This window comes from Chlorocebus sabaeus, chromosome 11, assembly GCF_047675955.1.
Source record: "Chlorocebus sabaeus isolate Y175 chromosome 11, mChlSab1.0.hap1, whole genome shotgun sequence".
NCBI classification, from domain to species: domain Eukaryota; kingdom Metazoa; phylum Chordata; class Mammalia; order Primates; family Cercopithecidae; genus Chlorocebus; species Chlorocebus sabaeus.
Genome location: NC_132914.1, coordinates 120,122,846 through 120,139,953, shown reverse-complemented (window position 1 = coordinate 120,139,953; position 17,108 = coordinate 120,122,846). Strand labels below are relative to the sequence as shown.

Here is a 17,108-nt window from a genome sequence, read left to right as displayed (position 1 = left end):
TTATGTTTTACCCATGGAGTTGCAGAAGCATCAGCTTCATACACAAAGCCCCTAAGTCTGCCGATAAGCATTTGCTGAATGCCTCGACTGTGTTCAGGGCTGAGTTATGCGACGAGGTCAGTGTGTTATGATGCCAGCGTTGTGGATGCCAGACTGTGAGCCAGGAGACCTGCCAATTACTTGATTTTCAGAAACAAAACAAAAGCCCAAAAAACTTCTCCCTCCCAGGGCTTCAGTTTCTTATGTGTAAAATTAGGGGCTGTCATGGTTAACTTCAGCCTTAGGTTTCTTCCAGTTAGAACTGTGACACATTCCAAAGTAGGATAATGAGTTCCCAGGCTCCTGGATCTTAAGAGGCTTCCCGATAACTGGGAGACTGCGAGCGACTACACCCTAAATCGTGTTGTTTCTGAAAGAGCACAGGTTGGCCCACCTGGATGTCTGGGCACCTTCCTCTGAGGTGATGCAAAGGGCCACTCAATGGGTCCTTGCTCACATGCTCCAGCCTTACTGGCCTTCTGTCCATTCCTGAATGCACCAAGCTAGTCCTGTCTCAGGGCCTTTGCACGTGCTGGTTTTGCTGCCTTGAGCTTCCTACAGGAATGGTGGCTGGTTCCTCCCTTCTCATCCTTCACATTTCCTTAGACGCCACCTTCACTGCAAGTGCCATCTCTTACTACCCTAAAGGTCTTCTTATTCTCTTATTTCAGTGTACATTCCCTTATTTGTGATCTCCTAATTATTTTACTTATTTGTTTTGTTTGCGTCCTCTTTCATTCTGTTAGCTCCATTTAAGCAGGGGTCCGTTTTGCTTTATTCAGAACTGTATACTCAATGCTCAATACAGAGTAGGTCTCGAAACATATTTGTTAAATGAATGACGTGGCAGCTCCACAATTCCAAGGAACCAATGACACCTAAAGTTGTTTCCCCATGAAGTATCCGTCTTCTGGGTTCCCTGCATCCGGCTGGGCTCACAGGCTGCAGTAACTTCCTTCCCACTGCATGTTTTCCCTGGATCACAGTCTCTCTCTTCCTGGAGGAAAAAGGCTCTTATGACCTCATGGCGCACTCTCCTGAGTCGCAGTGACGTCATTAATGCGGTCACGCGTCACAGCCCAATCACAGGGCCCTTCCTCTCCCTTTAGAAGTGCCGACTGTCCCTGATAATGCCACTTCACGAGAGCCGCGACACTTACGTCACGTCCGCCCGCCCGCCCAACGATGACGTCACGACACAGGGCTGGCGTCACGTGCCCCCCCCGCGGGGGGCGGCCCTTGAGGGCGGCGCTTCCGGTCGGTGGAGCCTGGTGACCGGAGCGGTGGTGGCGACGGCCGAGACGCGGGGATGGCGGGCGCTGGGAGCGAAGCCCGGTTCGCCGGGCTGTCGCTGGTGCAGCTCAACGAGCTGCTGGAGGACGAGGACCAGCTGACGGAGATGGTGCAGAAGATGGAGGAGGTGAGCCGTGCTAAGCTTAAGGCGGCGTCTGTGGGGCCTCGAGCGGGGTTCGCTCCTCGAGCTGTGGCCGGAGGCGGAGGCGACCGCGGCGCCTCCGGTCGTGTTGAGGGACTGGGTTAGAAATGGGGGCGCTTGGGGGAGGGGTTCGGGAGCCAGGGAACCGCGACTGGTGCTTAGGCAGGAATAGGGGGCCTGAGAGGGGGTTTGAGGGACTGAGGAGACCGAGACTAGGGCGGAGGCGGGAAAAAGGGTCCTGAGAAGGGGCTTGGGGAGCCGATTGGGGGTCCTGAGACAAGGTTTTGTGGGGCTGAGGACTTAAGGCTGGGTCTGAAATGGAGATTAGGGAGCCTGGAATGGGAATTTGGGGACTAGAGTGCTATTGTTGCGTCTAGGCGGGAGAGGACGGAATTGGGGGGATCTGAGATTGGTTTGGCCTGAGGAGAGGGGACAGTAATAGGGGCTGAGTCGGAGGCGAGGATTGGGGGTGACTGAGGGGAACCAATAGCTAGATCTGGTAGAGGTTGAGGGGTTTCCTTTGAGAGGAAAGGTTGGGGGCATCCAGGGGGACTGAGGCAGCTATAGGGGATCAGAGTAGGTTTTGGGGGACTGAGTGGACTAGCCAAATAGGACTCTTAGGAGAGGATTGAGGGTTCCAAGATGGGTTCGGGTGGCCGAGGGTCTGTAACTGAGTCTGGGAGGTGGTTCTGAGGGGCTTTAAGGGCTGGGCGAGGGTCCTTAGGGTTTGGAGGCGGGAGTCCATGGTCATACCATAGCCAGGGTAAGGTTTGAAGGTTCCCTGTATCTAAGGGGTCCCAAGAGTGCCCCTGGAGTCTGACTTCTTTTGAAGTGGCCCCAGCAGAGTTATGGGGGTTCGTGGATGGGCCTAAGGGTGGCGATAGGATACATTTTTCTTTAAGGGTTGCCCCCTCCACCGAGGAAGGGAAGGTGGGAAATTTCTTGTGGCTGGCTTTGTACCACTGTGTCCCACGTGTCTGAGACTAAGGAAGGTTCCTGGAGCTGTTTCAGGAAGAAGATAAAATGGGGGTTTGGGGCTGGCTGCCAACCCTCACCTCTGAGAGTCAGACCCTGCCCAGCCCCTGGAAGGCATGTGCCAGCTCCTGTTTCTGGTTATCTTCCTTCATACCTTGAGGTGTGGCTTGCTGTGGGGTAGCTGACTTCATCCTTGCAGATTTGCAGTGTGTGCTCCCTTTCTCTCAACCAATTTGGACTCATTCTCGGAAAGTCTGATCTTATGGGTCTGGTTCTCCTCCAGGCAGGTGGGCCCAGGCTAATCCCAGCTCTTCCTGGCCTACCTACCACTCCTTTTTGTCTCCGAAGTCTGAGCCTTCCCACACCTACCGTGCTGAGCCTCTCACCCAGGAGCCCGTGTGGGGGCTTTTGGCTTTCTTTCCGAAGAGGGATTGTTCAGCACCAAGCCAGCCCCCTTAAAAGAGAGCTTGTATGGAGGTTGCACATTCAAAATCCCTGGAAAACCCTCAACAGATCATTGTCCGGAGCTACAGAGAGGCCACTGTAGTAAGATGGTATCAGTCTTTCCATTAATACACCCCTTGTATTCATGGGCTTTGTAACTTGGCACATAATAACGTTGCTCCAAGATGCAATTTACCGCGTTTATGGTCTCCATGTGGCACCTTCCATTTTGGAGAATAATAAGTGACAAAATTCATCTATCTTAGCTGAATGAGTTTCATGTCTCCAAAGAAAAAATCTTTGCTTAGTTTCTCTGCTTTTCAGTTGCTGGGAGACCTTTTGTTGATTGTCAGCAGGGTTTTTCTGGTTTAATAATAAAATGATAGGTATATTTTTCTAATGTGTAACACTGCCTACAAGTTATTTTGGTGTATGTGACTATTCCGTTGCAGTAAGAACTGAGTACTGTAGCTGTTGGTGGAACGTTAATAGAAATAAACTGCATTTAGTGGAGGGAAGATTGTGGAAAGAATCAAGTTCATTCTGTTCACTTGGAGGCTGTTAGGGACAACCTCACCTGTTTCCTCTACCGCAGAACCTGAAGATCATTTTTTAAAGAGAAAGGTAAATTCATCTGGCAGGATTTTTTTTTTTTTTGAGTAAAAGTGACCTTCATACCCGAATACCCAAGAGAAGTATTGAGGCCTGAGTGACTCCACTTGATAAGCCTGCATAATTCACGTTAAATTACTCAGCAGTAGTTTGCTTTTCTGGGTGTAGTGCTTTTAAAACACGGAAACAACTTGAAAACCAAAATATCTTAGCTCACCTAGGGAGGATCACTGTCAATCCTGTTGTCCTGGTCATGTGTGGTGCCTTTCTCAGGGAATGGGTGTAATGTGAACAACCAAAATTTTTGTTCATGGTAGCTTCACTCACCTGATAATGCTATGCATTGGCTTATGTTGGGGGTGATTGTGAGACACAATAGAAGAAAATATTTTATGAACTGTCCACTGTTGACCAAATGGAACATTTGCGACGGCTTGTTAAAGAACATTCTGGCTTTGGAATCACACACTCCAGACTGGACTTGGCCGCTACCCAGCTGTGTGATTGCAGGCAAGTCACTTCACCTGCCTGAGTATCTGTTGGAAAAGGACGACAGTAATACCTATTTTATAGAGTTAATGTGAGGATCAGGTGAGATAGTGCCTGTTAATACTTAACACAGCCCATCAGTAGGGCTCAATAAAAAGTAATTGCAATAATTAATCACTTGTATTAATAGTTCTCTCTTTCTGAAGACTGACAGTCATTAATACCAGATCATCCTGAAAGTTACTAGGATCCCATTTCAAGAATGTTGAGTAAATTATGATTTGCAATTAGCCTAAACAACATTTACCTTTTCCTTGTTTTTTTGAGAAAGGATCTTGCTCTTTTGCCCAGCTGGAGTGCAGTAGTGCAATCTCGGCTCACTGTAACTTCCACCTTCTGGGTTCAAGTGATTCTCGTGCCTCAGCCTCCTGCATAGCTGGGCTCACAGGTGTGTGCCATCACACCCAGCTAATTTTTGTATTTTTAGTAGAGACAGGGTTGAACCATGTTGGCCAGGCTGGTCTTGAACTTCTGGCCTCAAGTGACCCATCTGCCCAGGCCTCCCAAAGTCTGGGATTACACGTGTGAACCCATGCCTGGCCCCTTTTCCTTTTTTTAAAATTAATTATTTTTTTTTAAGAGACAGTTTTACTCTGTTCCTCAGGCTGGAGTGCAGTGGCAAGATCATAACTTACTGTAGCTAGAAACTGTTAGGCTGAAGTGATCCCCCTGCCTCGGCCTCCCAAGTAGCTAGAACTACTGATGCACGCTGACACCAGGTATATGTATGTATGTATTTATTTATTTATTTTGGAGACAGAGTCTCACTCTGTCACCCAGGCTGGAGTGCAGTGGCGTGATCGCGGCTCACTGCAACCTCTGCCTCCCGGGTTCAAGCGATTTTCCTGCCTTAGCCTCCCGAATAGCTGGGATTACAGGCTCCCGCCAGCACTCCCTGCTAATTTTTTGTATTTTTAGTAGAGACAGGGTTTCATTCAGCATGTTGGCCAGACTGGTTTTGAACTCCTGACCTCAGGTTATCTGCCCACCTCGGCCTCCCATAGTGCTAGAATTACAGGCATGAGCCACTGCACCCCACCGCCACCAGCTAATTTTTTATTTTTGTTTTTTTGTAGAGATGGGGTCTTGTTATGTTGCCTCTTGAATTCCTGGCCCTAAAGCATCCTACTGCCTTTGTTTCCCAAAGTGCTGGGATTACAGGCATGAGCCACCATGCCCATCCAAACATTTACCTTTCTGTGGTCAAAATGAGTATGTATTTGAGTAGGTATAGGATGAAATGGTAAATAAAACAGGCCTTTCACAGCGTAGAATCTCTTAACCTGAACTGAAGGATTTCTTTCTTTTTTTTTTTTTCTAGTTGGCAGAAGGAAGTGTTTTAAATTGTAGAGTAAGGCTTCTTTAAGCCTGAGGGGATATTTTGTGGAGGCTGGAAAATGTGGCTAGGTTTTGAAGGCATTCCCTGTTAGGTTTAAGTGCAGCTGTTCATTAGGCTTCACTTACATTGTTTTAATTGTGGCGTGTGAGTTTCAGTGCAGTTTAAGTAGTGAACATGATTTCGGAGCTACAGTCTCATTTTCTGGGCCTGTGTGTCAGTTTCTCTCTTCCTGTTCCTCCTGTTCATTATGCAATTCCCTAAATGTAGTATATCCTTCATGATCTTATGCTCTTGCCTGTGCTGCAGGCTGATGTTTCATATGCATGTATTTTATTTTTATTTAAAGTTATTTTTACATGGCAGTGGAATGCGCCTTCATCTGCCCACATTAACCCCATTGGACTTGCAGGGCACACCCTTAAAAGGAACTGTCGCTTACGAGATTAGGCAACTAAACCGGACCTCTTGAGTCACTTCTTCACTCTGCTTTCTGAGGAAGTGCTGATTGGTTGCTGCTAACTAAAGATTCCACTAACGATTCAAATTGGGGATCTTTGTTCCCATGGCTTGAAAATGCTCATGCCTGTGTGAAAAAATGCTGAGGGTCTGAAAGACAGATTGTTTTGTAGAAAGTAAAGAGCTCTGGTCTGGAAGAAGCTGTTTCCCTAAGGCGTGTTCGGGTGTGATTTGTGTGTGGGGCTGAAAGCTACTGCATGAATCATAATGGCTCATTGAAACGTATTGACCTTGCTTTAAATCCAGGGACCGGCTCCTGAACACACTCTGAATCCTGGTGAGGTTGTGTTTTAGAAGCTAAGATTTGCACTCTGAGTATAATACTACTGGAGTTTTTTATCCATGTTGTATAATCATTATGTACCTATAAAGGCTTCAACTTTTACGTTTAAATCTTTTCCATGGACCTTTTACGTGAGTAAAAAATTTACTGTGCCTAGGAATATCTACTGAAATTCAGTTGTATGCCAGTTCATCGGTAAGTGAAGCATCAAGATTTCATGGAAAGCATGGAGCTGAGTTGTGTGACCTTCTTTAAGTGACTTAAACCCTGTGCTTCAGTTTCCTCAACTGAAAAGGAAGGATAATATGCCTGCCTTTTAGGGTACTTGTAAGGCTAAATGTCACAACAGAAGTGGTACAGAAGAAGCATTCAGTAGAGGCCAGCTCCCTTTTTTTTAAGATGCAATTTTCAGAATATGTAGACTAGCTTAGATGAAATTTGATCAATTTATTTAGTTGCTCTTGTGCATTTGCTAAAAGTGCAGTAGGGGTGGCATTCCACAGTGGTCGGAGTCAGAACTGGCTTTTGATACCAGCAGTGTGACATTTTGACAAGTATTTAGTCTTTTTAATTGTCGTTACCTCACTGGAAATTAAGGAGAAAATAACAATAACTTTTTCATAGCATTGTTGGGTAGATTAAATGAAATCAGTATGTAAGCTGCCTAATACCGTACTTAGCACAGAGTGAACACTTGGTAGATAATTATTGTTAGCTGAAAGGTGTGGTCTCCTTGATGCCCAAATGGAAGATTCCATTTCAGTTCCACAGCTATTGCACACTTCCATGTGCAGGGCATTGTAAAGGATAGATACACAAGTGGGACATAATCCCTAGGTTATAATTTGGGAATAAACTAAATACAGAGATGTCTACAATACAAGAGGGAATAGGGAGTTTCAGTTAGATGAAGGGCTCTAGAGGAGGATGGTGGTGATGGTGGCATAATAATGTGAATGTACTCAGTGCCGCTGAACTGTCAATTGTTCTCTTAAAAATGGTTACGATGGAAAATTTTATGTATATTTTACCACAGTTTTTTTAAAAAAGAGAATAAGTAAAAGGCCAGGCTGGGTGCAGTGGATGTAATCTTAGCACTTTGGAAAGCCGAGGTGGGAAGATTACTTAAGCCTAGTAGTTTGAGGACTAATCTGGGCAATATGGCGAAACTCCATATCTACAAAAAAAAAAAAAAAAAAATTAGCCAGGCGTAGTGACACACACCTGTAGTCCCAGATATTCCAGAGGCTAAGGTGGGAGAATTGCCTGAGCCTGGGAGGTTGAGGCTGTGGTGAGCCATGATCATGCCACTGCACTTCAGCCTGGGTGATAGAGTGAGACTGTCAAAAAAAAAAAAAGCCAGGTGTGAATTCTAAATGACATTGAAGTTCAGTTGAGAAGGCTCTCTGGCTGCATTATGTTTCTGATGCAAGAGGCAGACTTTGTTTTCTAACTTACGTCCCCACAAAACAAGAGACAGACTTTGATAGGTAAGCGTTAAGAAAATAAATTATTAAATAGGATAATATCTACCAGAGGACACAGAGAATAAGGAACATTGTGTACCTGCCACCCATCTAAGGAAGTAAACACTGCCAACCAGTGGAACCTCCCGCCTCGTGCTCTGCCCTAAGTGTGCTCTTCCCCATGCCCACTGTCGTGAATTAGTTATTTCTCTGAGTAGGTCTTTGGTGGACAAAAATGGGGGGCTCGGGAGGAAGTGACACAGGCACAGAGGCAGGAAAGCAGGGACGGGTTGTCCAACGAGCGAGTTCTCATCTACTTTGGCTAGGTGGCACGTACTTGTGTGTATAGAAATGACAAGAAATAGGGCTGGTGAGGGAGAGTGTCAGGGTATGCGCCCCGTGGTGGTTAATTTAGGAGGAAACGAGGAGCTTCGTGACCATTTTGGAGCAGAGAAGCAGTCAGGTGAAACTTTTTTTTTTTTTTTTTTTTCTTTTTTGTGAGACGGAGTTTCACTCTTGCTGTCCAGGCTGGAGCGCAGTGGCGCGATCTCGGCTCACCGCAACCTTGCCTCCCGGGTTCAAGCGATTCTCCTGCCTCAGCCTCCCGAGTAGCTGGGATCACAGGCACGCGCCACCACGCCTGGCTAATTTTGTATTTTTAATAGAGACGGGATTTCTCCACGTTTGTCAGGCTGGTCTAGAACTCCTGACCTCAGGTGATCTGCCCACCTTGGCCTCCCAAAGTGCTGGGATTACAGGCATGAGCCACCACTCCCGGCCTGAAACTGATCTTTAGGAAGGTTAATCTGGTAGCAGAGCATGAGTTGGCTTGACGTGGCAGGACCAGGTTGGCTTCGGAAGTGGAGGTTAGGAAGAAATTAGGATTTGAGCTAGGGCTCTGGGAGAGGTATTTGGACCAGCTGGCCAGACCCCCTTTCTCATGTCCCTTCTCTTGCTGACCTTCCGAAGTGCTTTTCCCACCTCAGTCACAAGCACGTGGTCCCCTAGCTTCTTTGTATACCTCTCCTGTGGCATTTGACACACATTTTGTAAGTCACTTCCCTGTGTCTCCCACTGGCTTGGGTGCTGCATTTTGTCATGTTTGTCTTTTTGTCCTTGGCACTCAGCACAGTGCCTGGCACCCAGGATGTGCCTGGTGAGTGCTGCTGAGTGAGTGGTGATAACCGGGCTTCAAGTGGAAGTGAGTAGGAGATGGGGCTCTGGTGAGTGGCGAGGGGAGGGGCAGTAGGGGTGCAGGAAGGATGGAGTCATTGAGGCCGGGTTAGGCTGAGCATGAGGGATGGGCAGGGCTCTGTCCCGCAAGCACTTGGAGTGTGGTTCTGGAGCTCAGGGAGAATGCTCTGCTTGGAGATAGAAATTCGAGCCACTCTCCTCCAAGTGCTTGTGGAAATCAAGAAGAATGTAAAAGTTTGAAAGGCCACTAGGAGCTATTAGTGGGTTGGGAGAAGGAAAGAGGTGCCATGGAAGGGATTGGAGAAACGAGAGAAACAAGTTGGATGACCTAACATCCTGTTAGAGACTGGCCGGAAGAGGAACCCAGAAGTAGACTGCACTGTTTGACCCTCACCGGTCGGTTGTATGCAGAGTGGTTGTGCTCTTGGGCTGAGGAATGCCAGCCTTGTTGCCTGTTTGGCTTCGATTACAGTATTTGTAGCAGAATGTTGCTATTCATGCCAAGTACGCAGTGGGAGGTGATCTAGAAGACCGTGTGTCAGCCACTCGTAGGTAATCACTGGCGCTCAGAACATGCTGAGACAAGAGTTCTCGTTGGTTTATTTCCTTCCCCAGCCATGTGAGTTTTCAAATTTCATCATTGGAAATGATGTCTTACCCAGTGATACAAAAGCAGAGGAAGGGTCTTTGTAGAATTTCTTCCAAGCGAAGAATGAAAGTAGAGAGGTGACTTAACTTAGCTTTGTTGTCTCTAGAATACATTACAGTGTGTCAAGGGAAAGCTTTTCAAAGTATTTGTCATGGAGTTGTGAGGAACATTGTTCATTACTTTGTCAAAGGGTTTATGTGAAAAGTGGATATTTGAATAATTTGTTATATTTCAAGCAGCGTTATAACTAATGCTTCTTTTAAATCAAACCTTTTATTATCTCCAAGGTTAACTGATGGCACCTCGAGGTTATATTTATATCTGCAGCCCAGTGTCTAGGATAGTAGAGGAACATAGTGCTAATTAATGATTGTCATCAGCGCTGGGTGTAGTGGCTCACACCTGTATATCCAACTTCTCCGAAGGCTGAGGTGAGAGGATCTCTTGAGCCCCACGAGTTTGAGACCAGCCTGGATGACACAGTGAGACCCTGTCTCTAAAAAAAAAAAATAGTGGGCTAAAATGTTTGCCATCAGACAGCAGTTTTCATTAATGTGAACATGACTGAGGTCAGGAAGTTTATTCATGTACCCAGCCTTTGCGGAGCACCGGTGGTGTGCCACTTGGGGGATGTGAAACCAGTAAACCACATAGTTTTCATCATTTAGGATTATGCAGGTGTACAGGGTACCCATGAAACCCAGTAGTGAGGCCAACATGCTGGTGGGGGGAGATCCAGTAGCCTTTGGAAGTGGGGGGTCAGCAGGGAGTGTTTCCTGGAGAAGATGAGTGACTCATAAGTTGTGATTCAGAGAATGAGTTAAGAGTTAGCCAGGTAATGAGGGAGAAGGGCTCCCAGGCATATGGGAGGAACAAAGGCACTTAGGGAAGAAGCTGGGACAGAGGGAGAGTATGTGTGTGCACAGGAATATTACAAGCTTTGCTGGAGGGACCAGGGCAGGGCGTAGTGGGGGCTGAGGCCCAAGAGGTAGCCAGGGACCAGATGGCCTCATATGCCCTGTTAAGGAGCTTGGGCTTGATCCTCTAGGCAGGGAGCTGTTGGAGGATTTAAGCCAGGGAGTGCTGCGGTTGGTCACACTCACCATTTATGTAGATGAATCTGGCAGACAGGGGAAGGATGGATTTGAGGGGATGAGATTAGAAAGCTGGGATATGAGTTAGGAGGCTGAAAGATGGTTGAGAGAAATGATCTTTGGGCAGCTGAGATAACTGACTTCAAGGACACATACTGGACTCATAGCAGAGCCTGCTGAGTCTTGCTTTGCTCACAGTTCAAATAATAATTCACTTAGTCATATGGTTTATCTACCAGTGGCAAATGTTAACACTAGGGAAAAACTAGAAGAGCCAATAACATCATCAAGAAATAAGTGACAGAAAGAGGAGGCAAAAGTCATAAAAGCTGCACAAAAATTGGAAAGTTAACTGTTGAAGCATCACGGTTAAGACAGGATTTGGGTTGCGAGGAAACTTTGGGGAAGTATTTAACCTTCCTAAATGTCAATTTCCTCCTCTTTAAAATGGGAGTTAGTAATACCATCCTTATTGAGTTATTCTGGGGATTAAATCAGATAATGTGTATAAACTGCATTACACTATGCCTGGCAAGAAAAAGAACCCAGTAAGTGGAAGCTGTTGCTGTGAATACATTTTGTGGCTGTTTGACTAGGGTAGTGTTTCCCTTAGATCTCTAATTTTGTGGATGTTAATTGTATTATAATGACATTAAAACGAGTTCCATGGTAAATTTGGGAATTAAAGAGGGGTTTGTGTTTTGGTTTTTTGAGACAGGGTCTCACTCTGTTGCCCAGGCTAGAGTGGGTTGGCATGACCATAGTTCACTACAGCCTCCATCAAATGAGCCTCCTGAGTAACTGGGATTACAGGCGCTTGCCAGTATGCCTGGCTTTTTTGATTTCTAATGTAGATGAGGTCTTACTATGGTTGCCTAGGCTGGTCTCAAACTCCTGAGCTCAAGCAGTCCTTCTGCCTTCGCCTCTCAAGTGTTGGGATTGTAGGTGTGAGCCAACACATTGGCCAAGAGGGGTTTTGTTTTGTTTCTTCTGCTGGAGTGTGTGGTGAAGTTCCAGAGGGGCAGCTTACACAGTATTTCTCATTCACACTTGATTGCAGAGCTCTTAGAAAAGCTCACAGGACTGGGTCCTTGGGGGCACACTTTGGCAAGTGCTTATTTAGGGGAGAAGCATACCTGTCTGCCTCCATAGCCCGAGGGCATTGCTGTATCAGAGACAGCATCACAGTGACTTGATATTCATCCTGACAATTCTAGATCCTCAAGGAAAGCTACCTTAGTTTCATGTACTCTGTTTAAGAAGGCAGGGAAGTATAATAGTATGTTTTATTTCTGATCCCAACTAATCAAACTTTAAAAAAAAAAAGTTTTTACATGTTTATTATAGAAAATTTGGAAAACACAGAAAGCCATAGAGAAGAAAAGTGTAATCACATCATATCACTACCCAGAGATAACACTGTTAAAGCATTTAAGTTTTTTTCCTTTGTTGTTTCCTTTTGGGATGATTTTTTAGAGTTTTTTTTAGAGGTTTTTGTTTGATTTTAACCTAAAGTTATACTCTGGGTATTTTCTTATTTTTTAAATCAGAGTATTCTTACATGACATGATTTTTAACAACTACGTGATATTTCATGTGGATATATCATTTATATAACCATTCCTTTATTGGATATTTAGGCACTTTTTGCTGTCATAAATTATAATGCAGTTAACATCTTTGAAATCTGTTTAAAACAAATCTGTTAAAGAAATCGACATTTAACTTTTTTTTTTGTCTTGTCTAGGCAGTTTTTAGGTAAAATATCTGATCCCTTACATGAGATATGATTATATAGGTTTTTCATTATGAAATTTCAGTGGAGTAATCTCAACAGATTCTCTTTTGACTAATCCCTTTCCCTACCCACAGACTGAAAACAAAAGTCCATTATTAGAATGACATTTTCTCATTTAAACAGAATAGAAGATGAGTAATTGGAGTCATGTGAGAGTTAAATTTTATCTGTTGAACCAAATTCCAGGTCAGGTGTTGGAAAGTTCATGTCATGATGTATTTTAAATGTAAAAACAAAATTGTCAAAAGATACAGTCTTAATAAACATAAATCAAGGGTCCACCTGGATAGGCACTTTCTTATTTGCACCTGTGTAAAGACTAGTCCGGAGAATTCTTAGACATGAATTTCCAGAAATTGTGGTAAAAAGGAAATAGAGATGAGGGGGAAAAAAACAAACCAACTGAACCAACCCTAAGCTCTTCCTAAACAAATGAATGCTTTGGTCGTTGGTCCTGGCCAGAAACTATTAATAAGAAAATCAGAATTTAGGAATTCTGTCTTCCATAAACTTTTTTTTTGGAATGGGAGGGGAGTAGAAGCTATTAACTGACACCCCTCATGGTCATGTGGTCATGACTAGGTGTCTGGATGTTTCTGCTCTGACACTGGAATCTCATACTTACACAGGGTCAAATGTGTTCACTCCCAGATCTGTTCATTCTGGTTTTCTTATAGTAATTCTGTGATTTCATTAAATCCGGGGGCAACTGATGAACCATGAGTGCAAGGAGAAAGTTATTTCTACAAAAACTGTCAACTGAGTGCTTTGGAAAGCATTGATATAAATTGATTCTCTCAAAAGAAAACTTGGTGGTGAATTAGTTGTGGGCTAGATGGGGGAAAGTGGAAGAATTCCCAAAGGATTCTGCCCTCTGATTGCTTATCCAGTGTCCAGTTCTCACCCCACATGAAAAGACCTGGTCTATTTGAAAACGAACTTTTGGAACTTGAACTAGTGGACCCATTCTCTTAAGAAAAGACCTTTACCTTAAATAAAACATTGACAATAGATCTTTACAATGTTTAGTGTGTGCTTTAACCAGACTGCTCAGTTAACAGGCCCTAACTGGTTCTGATGATGTGGACTGGAGGGCTCCGCTGTGCGTTTCCTGGCCATTACTGCTGAGATTCTAGTTCAGAAGGTCTAGGATAGGGCCAAGGGACAAGGGCAGTTAACTTTGTGATCCGTGTGGGTGTCCCATCTTGTCTTCTGATCCTCACTCCTGCCCTCCTCCATCTGAGGTCTCCAGTTATTCTAAAGCCAGTTAGGACATTTTATAACATGTGCCAGTTACCAGAACCATTCACACCTGTTACTATATTTGTTTATTACTGACACCATTATCCACATAATAAATCTAAGAAGAAGGGAGAGCTTGTTTTTCCTCTGAGTCTTAGAAAATAAGTGTTCTGGCCGGGCGCTGTGGCTCACGTCTGTAATCCCAGCAATTTGGGAGGCCAAGGCGGGCGGATTACGAGGTCAAGAGATTGAGACCATCCTGGCCAACATGGTGAAACCCCATCTCTACTAAAAATGCAAAAATTAGCTGGGTATTGTGGCACACGCCTGTAGTTGCAGTTACTCAGGAGGCTGAGGCTGGTTGAACCTGGGAAGCAGAGGTTATGGTGAGCTGAGATCGTGCCACTGCAGTCCAGCCTGGTGACAAGAGTGAGACTCTGTCTCAAAAAAAAAAAAAAAAAAATATGTCTTCTAGGAAAAACCAAACCCATCCCTGGTAAGTTGTGCCTGCCAGCCCTAGAAACTGTCAAGTGTGTCACTTTCCATCTTCCCTAGGAATAGTCCATTTATTTTTGAGCCTAGCTTTTTGTGTTTCTGTGGTTAGCTGCACTTAGACATACCAATTTTTAGATTCACGTTGGCTACATATGGAGGGGATCGTCTGAGTCTAGATGCCACTGTCTGCTCATTTTCGAGGGAAGCAAGTTTTCTCTCAAGAAGGATTTTGATGTCTCTGATAAAAATAGCTATCTTTATTAATCTAATAGTTGGAAGTTAGAGGTTCTGCGTGTTGAGTGGGTTGTTTGGTGGAACATTCGATAAGCAGCTGGTAAGTTTCCTTCCTGAGTGGGCTGTAGCCTTGGAGATGGTTTCACACAGCCCCCAGGATTGTCATATTTTAGGACTGTTTCATAATGTTCTCCGATTCTTTAACTTTATTTCTGTATTTTCAGATCTTTAAATTTTGTCAACATGTTAAATAGTCCAACTCCGCAACTGTTTTTTTCAGTAAAACTGAAGATTTGAATTGAATTAAGCCACATTAATGTGTTTACAGCACATCTGTGGGACATCATAGGCTTGGATTACAGGCTTCACCCGAAGGCCTGAATTCAGGTGGAGACTGGTGAAATTAGTTTGTCATTGGGAATATCTTTCTAATGAATGAAGGTGAATTTGGGCTTTTAAGCAACCTAGTCTTTAATGTAAAGCCCAAACTCAAATTGCATGTTACTTCGGTGAAATTTACCTTGAAATTAGTTGGTGCGATAAATCAAATACAGTAAAATGAAAAGAGATGCAGTTAACCTAGCTGAATATATGGCAGCCTTTCTTTTTCAAACCTAACCCATAAGCCTGCTGCATTTAAGGTCTTAATGCAATTTGAGAATATTTCTAGCAGTAGAATAGTACAAAAGCTAAGATTTGTTTTACTCCTTTTCTTTGTATTGTAGATAACTTTGAATTTAATTTTATCTGGAGAGGAAAAGATCAAAATCAAATTTCACACCAAAAGGAACTAGTATTCCTTTGAGAGGGGCCAGCTCAGCTTGGGGGCAGCAAATGTACCGGATAGGTCTTAGACGTATTTTGCTGGAGAGCAGGACAGCAGTGGTGTCCCAGAACAGCCTTTTAGTAGTGACAAAAAATTCGTTACTTCATAATGATACTCCCAAAAAGCTTATTGGTCATTTTTGGAGGTTGCTCAGGTATGAACTCAGTCTTCCAAAAGTTAGTTTAAAAGGAAAAAAAAAAAAAGCATTTATGCTGCTTTTCCTGTATAAACTGTATTTCACATAGTCAAATAGATGAGGCAGAAAGCCTTTTATAGAAGAAATTGAGCCAACACATGCAGAGGATATTAAAAGATTATTGTTAATTTTGCTAAATGTGATTATGGCATTGTAGCTAGGGTTAAAAAGTTATTACCTGTTAGAAATATAAAATTTTTAAGTGTGAAGGATGATGTCTGCTTGAAGTCTGCTTTAAACTTCTTTCAAAAAAGCGGGAGTATAGATGAAGTAAGATTGGCAAATGTTGCTAATTGTTGAACCTAGGAGATGGTTATACATAGTTTCATCATACTTCTCTCTCTACCTTTACTTTTTGAAAGTATCTTTAATAAAAGGGTTTTTAAAAAAGACATAAATAGGAATGAACCTTAGATGACTGTTGTTATAACTTGAAAATAGAGAAATAGTAAATTAGTAAATTTCCGTTTGATCCTCTGCTGGAGTGCAGTGGTGCGATTATAGCTCACTGCAGTCTTGCCCTCCCTGGCTTAAGCAATCCTCCTTCCTCAGCCTCCCCAGTAGTTGGGACCACAGGTGCGTGCTGCCACGCCTGGCTCATTTTTTATTTTTTGTAGAGATGGGGTCTCACTCTATTGCCCAGGCTGTTCTTCAACCAACTCCTGGGCTGAAACAATCCACCTGCCTGGGCCTCCCAGAGTGCTGGGATTATAGGCATGAGCCACCATACCCGGCATAATTTATTTTTAGAGATAGGGTCTCACTGTGTTGCCTAGACTGGCCTCAAACTCCTAGGCTCAAGTGATCCTCCTGCTTCAGCCTCCCAAGTAACTGGGGCTACAGGCGTGAGCCACTGCACAGTGTAAGATCCCAGTTCTGGAGGGAATTGCTAGCAGTTGTAACTTTGACAGCTCATTTAACCTTTCTAAGATTGTATTTCCTGTCTCTTGAGTAAAATGAGGACAAATTTGTCTCACTGTCACAGAGGATAGAATGGAGAGAGTGGAACTAAGAGAAGGTGGCACATGCTAGCCATGCTTAACAAATATCAGCAAATTTTGTTGAAATGTGGAAGATGCTGACAAGAGCAAAGTTTTCAGATCAGCACCAGTAACTTGTCTTACTTAAATCACTAAAATCACATCTATTTTGATTTTTCCCCTTTTTCTCTTTTGAGCCTTTTATTGGAAGAGCAGATGCAGTCTGTGCGGGTATGCATTGCTGCAGTACGAAGTGAATGGCACCCTCTGGAGTTGGGCAGTGCGCAATGCTCAGTGCCTTATGTGGGAGGATGGGCTTGACTGAGACTCTGAGCCAGACTCCCCGTGATGGTGTCTCCCCCGAGCCTGGCACACAGAGGTGCTTCCCAAGTATTTCTTGTATGAATGAACAAACGGACAAATGGGCCAACCACTGTGCTGGAGCATGTTGCTGTGGCCCTGATGAGCTGTAGATATGGAAGCTTGGGATTAGAGTTTGTGTGTGTGTGTGTCTTTTTTTTTTTTCTGTGGAGAATGGTGCCTCACTCTGTTGCCTAGGCTGGTCTTGATCTCCTGGGCTCAGGCAATCCTCCTGCCTCTCCCTTCCTTAGTGCTAGGATGACAGGCGGGAGCTACTGCACCCATGTGTAAATTACACATGTGTAAATATAGTGGCTTTGAGGCTCTCATGACAGTAATGTTACTGTAACTTTCTGATATGCTTGCTAAGTGGGAGAGGGCT

At 44.3% G+C, this 17,108-nt stretch overlaps 1 protein-coding gene across 1 annotated transcript in view; it reads left to right on the top strand.

The window, feature by feature from the left end:
• The first annotated feature begins 1,275 nt into the window (after positions 1-1,275).
• Positions 1,276-17,108, top strand: part of VPS37B (VPS37B subunit of ESCRT-I) — a 31,896-nt gene continuing 16,063 nt past the window's right edge. Inside the window, exon 1 of the mRNA XM_008005071.3 lies at positions 1,276-1,459. Within this exon, the coding sequence (XP_008003262.1) occupies positions 1,349-1,459 (111 nt within the window). The 5' untranslated portion in view covers positions 1,276-1,348. The remainder of the gene's footprint in view (positions 1,460-17,108) is intronic.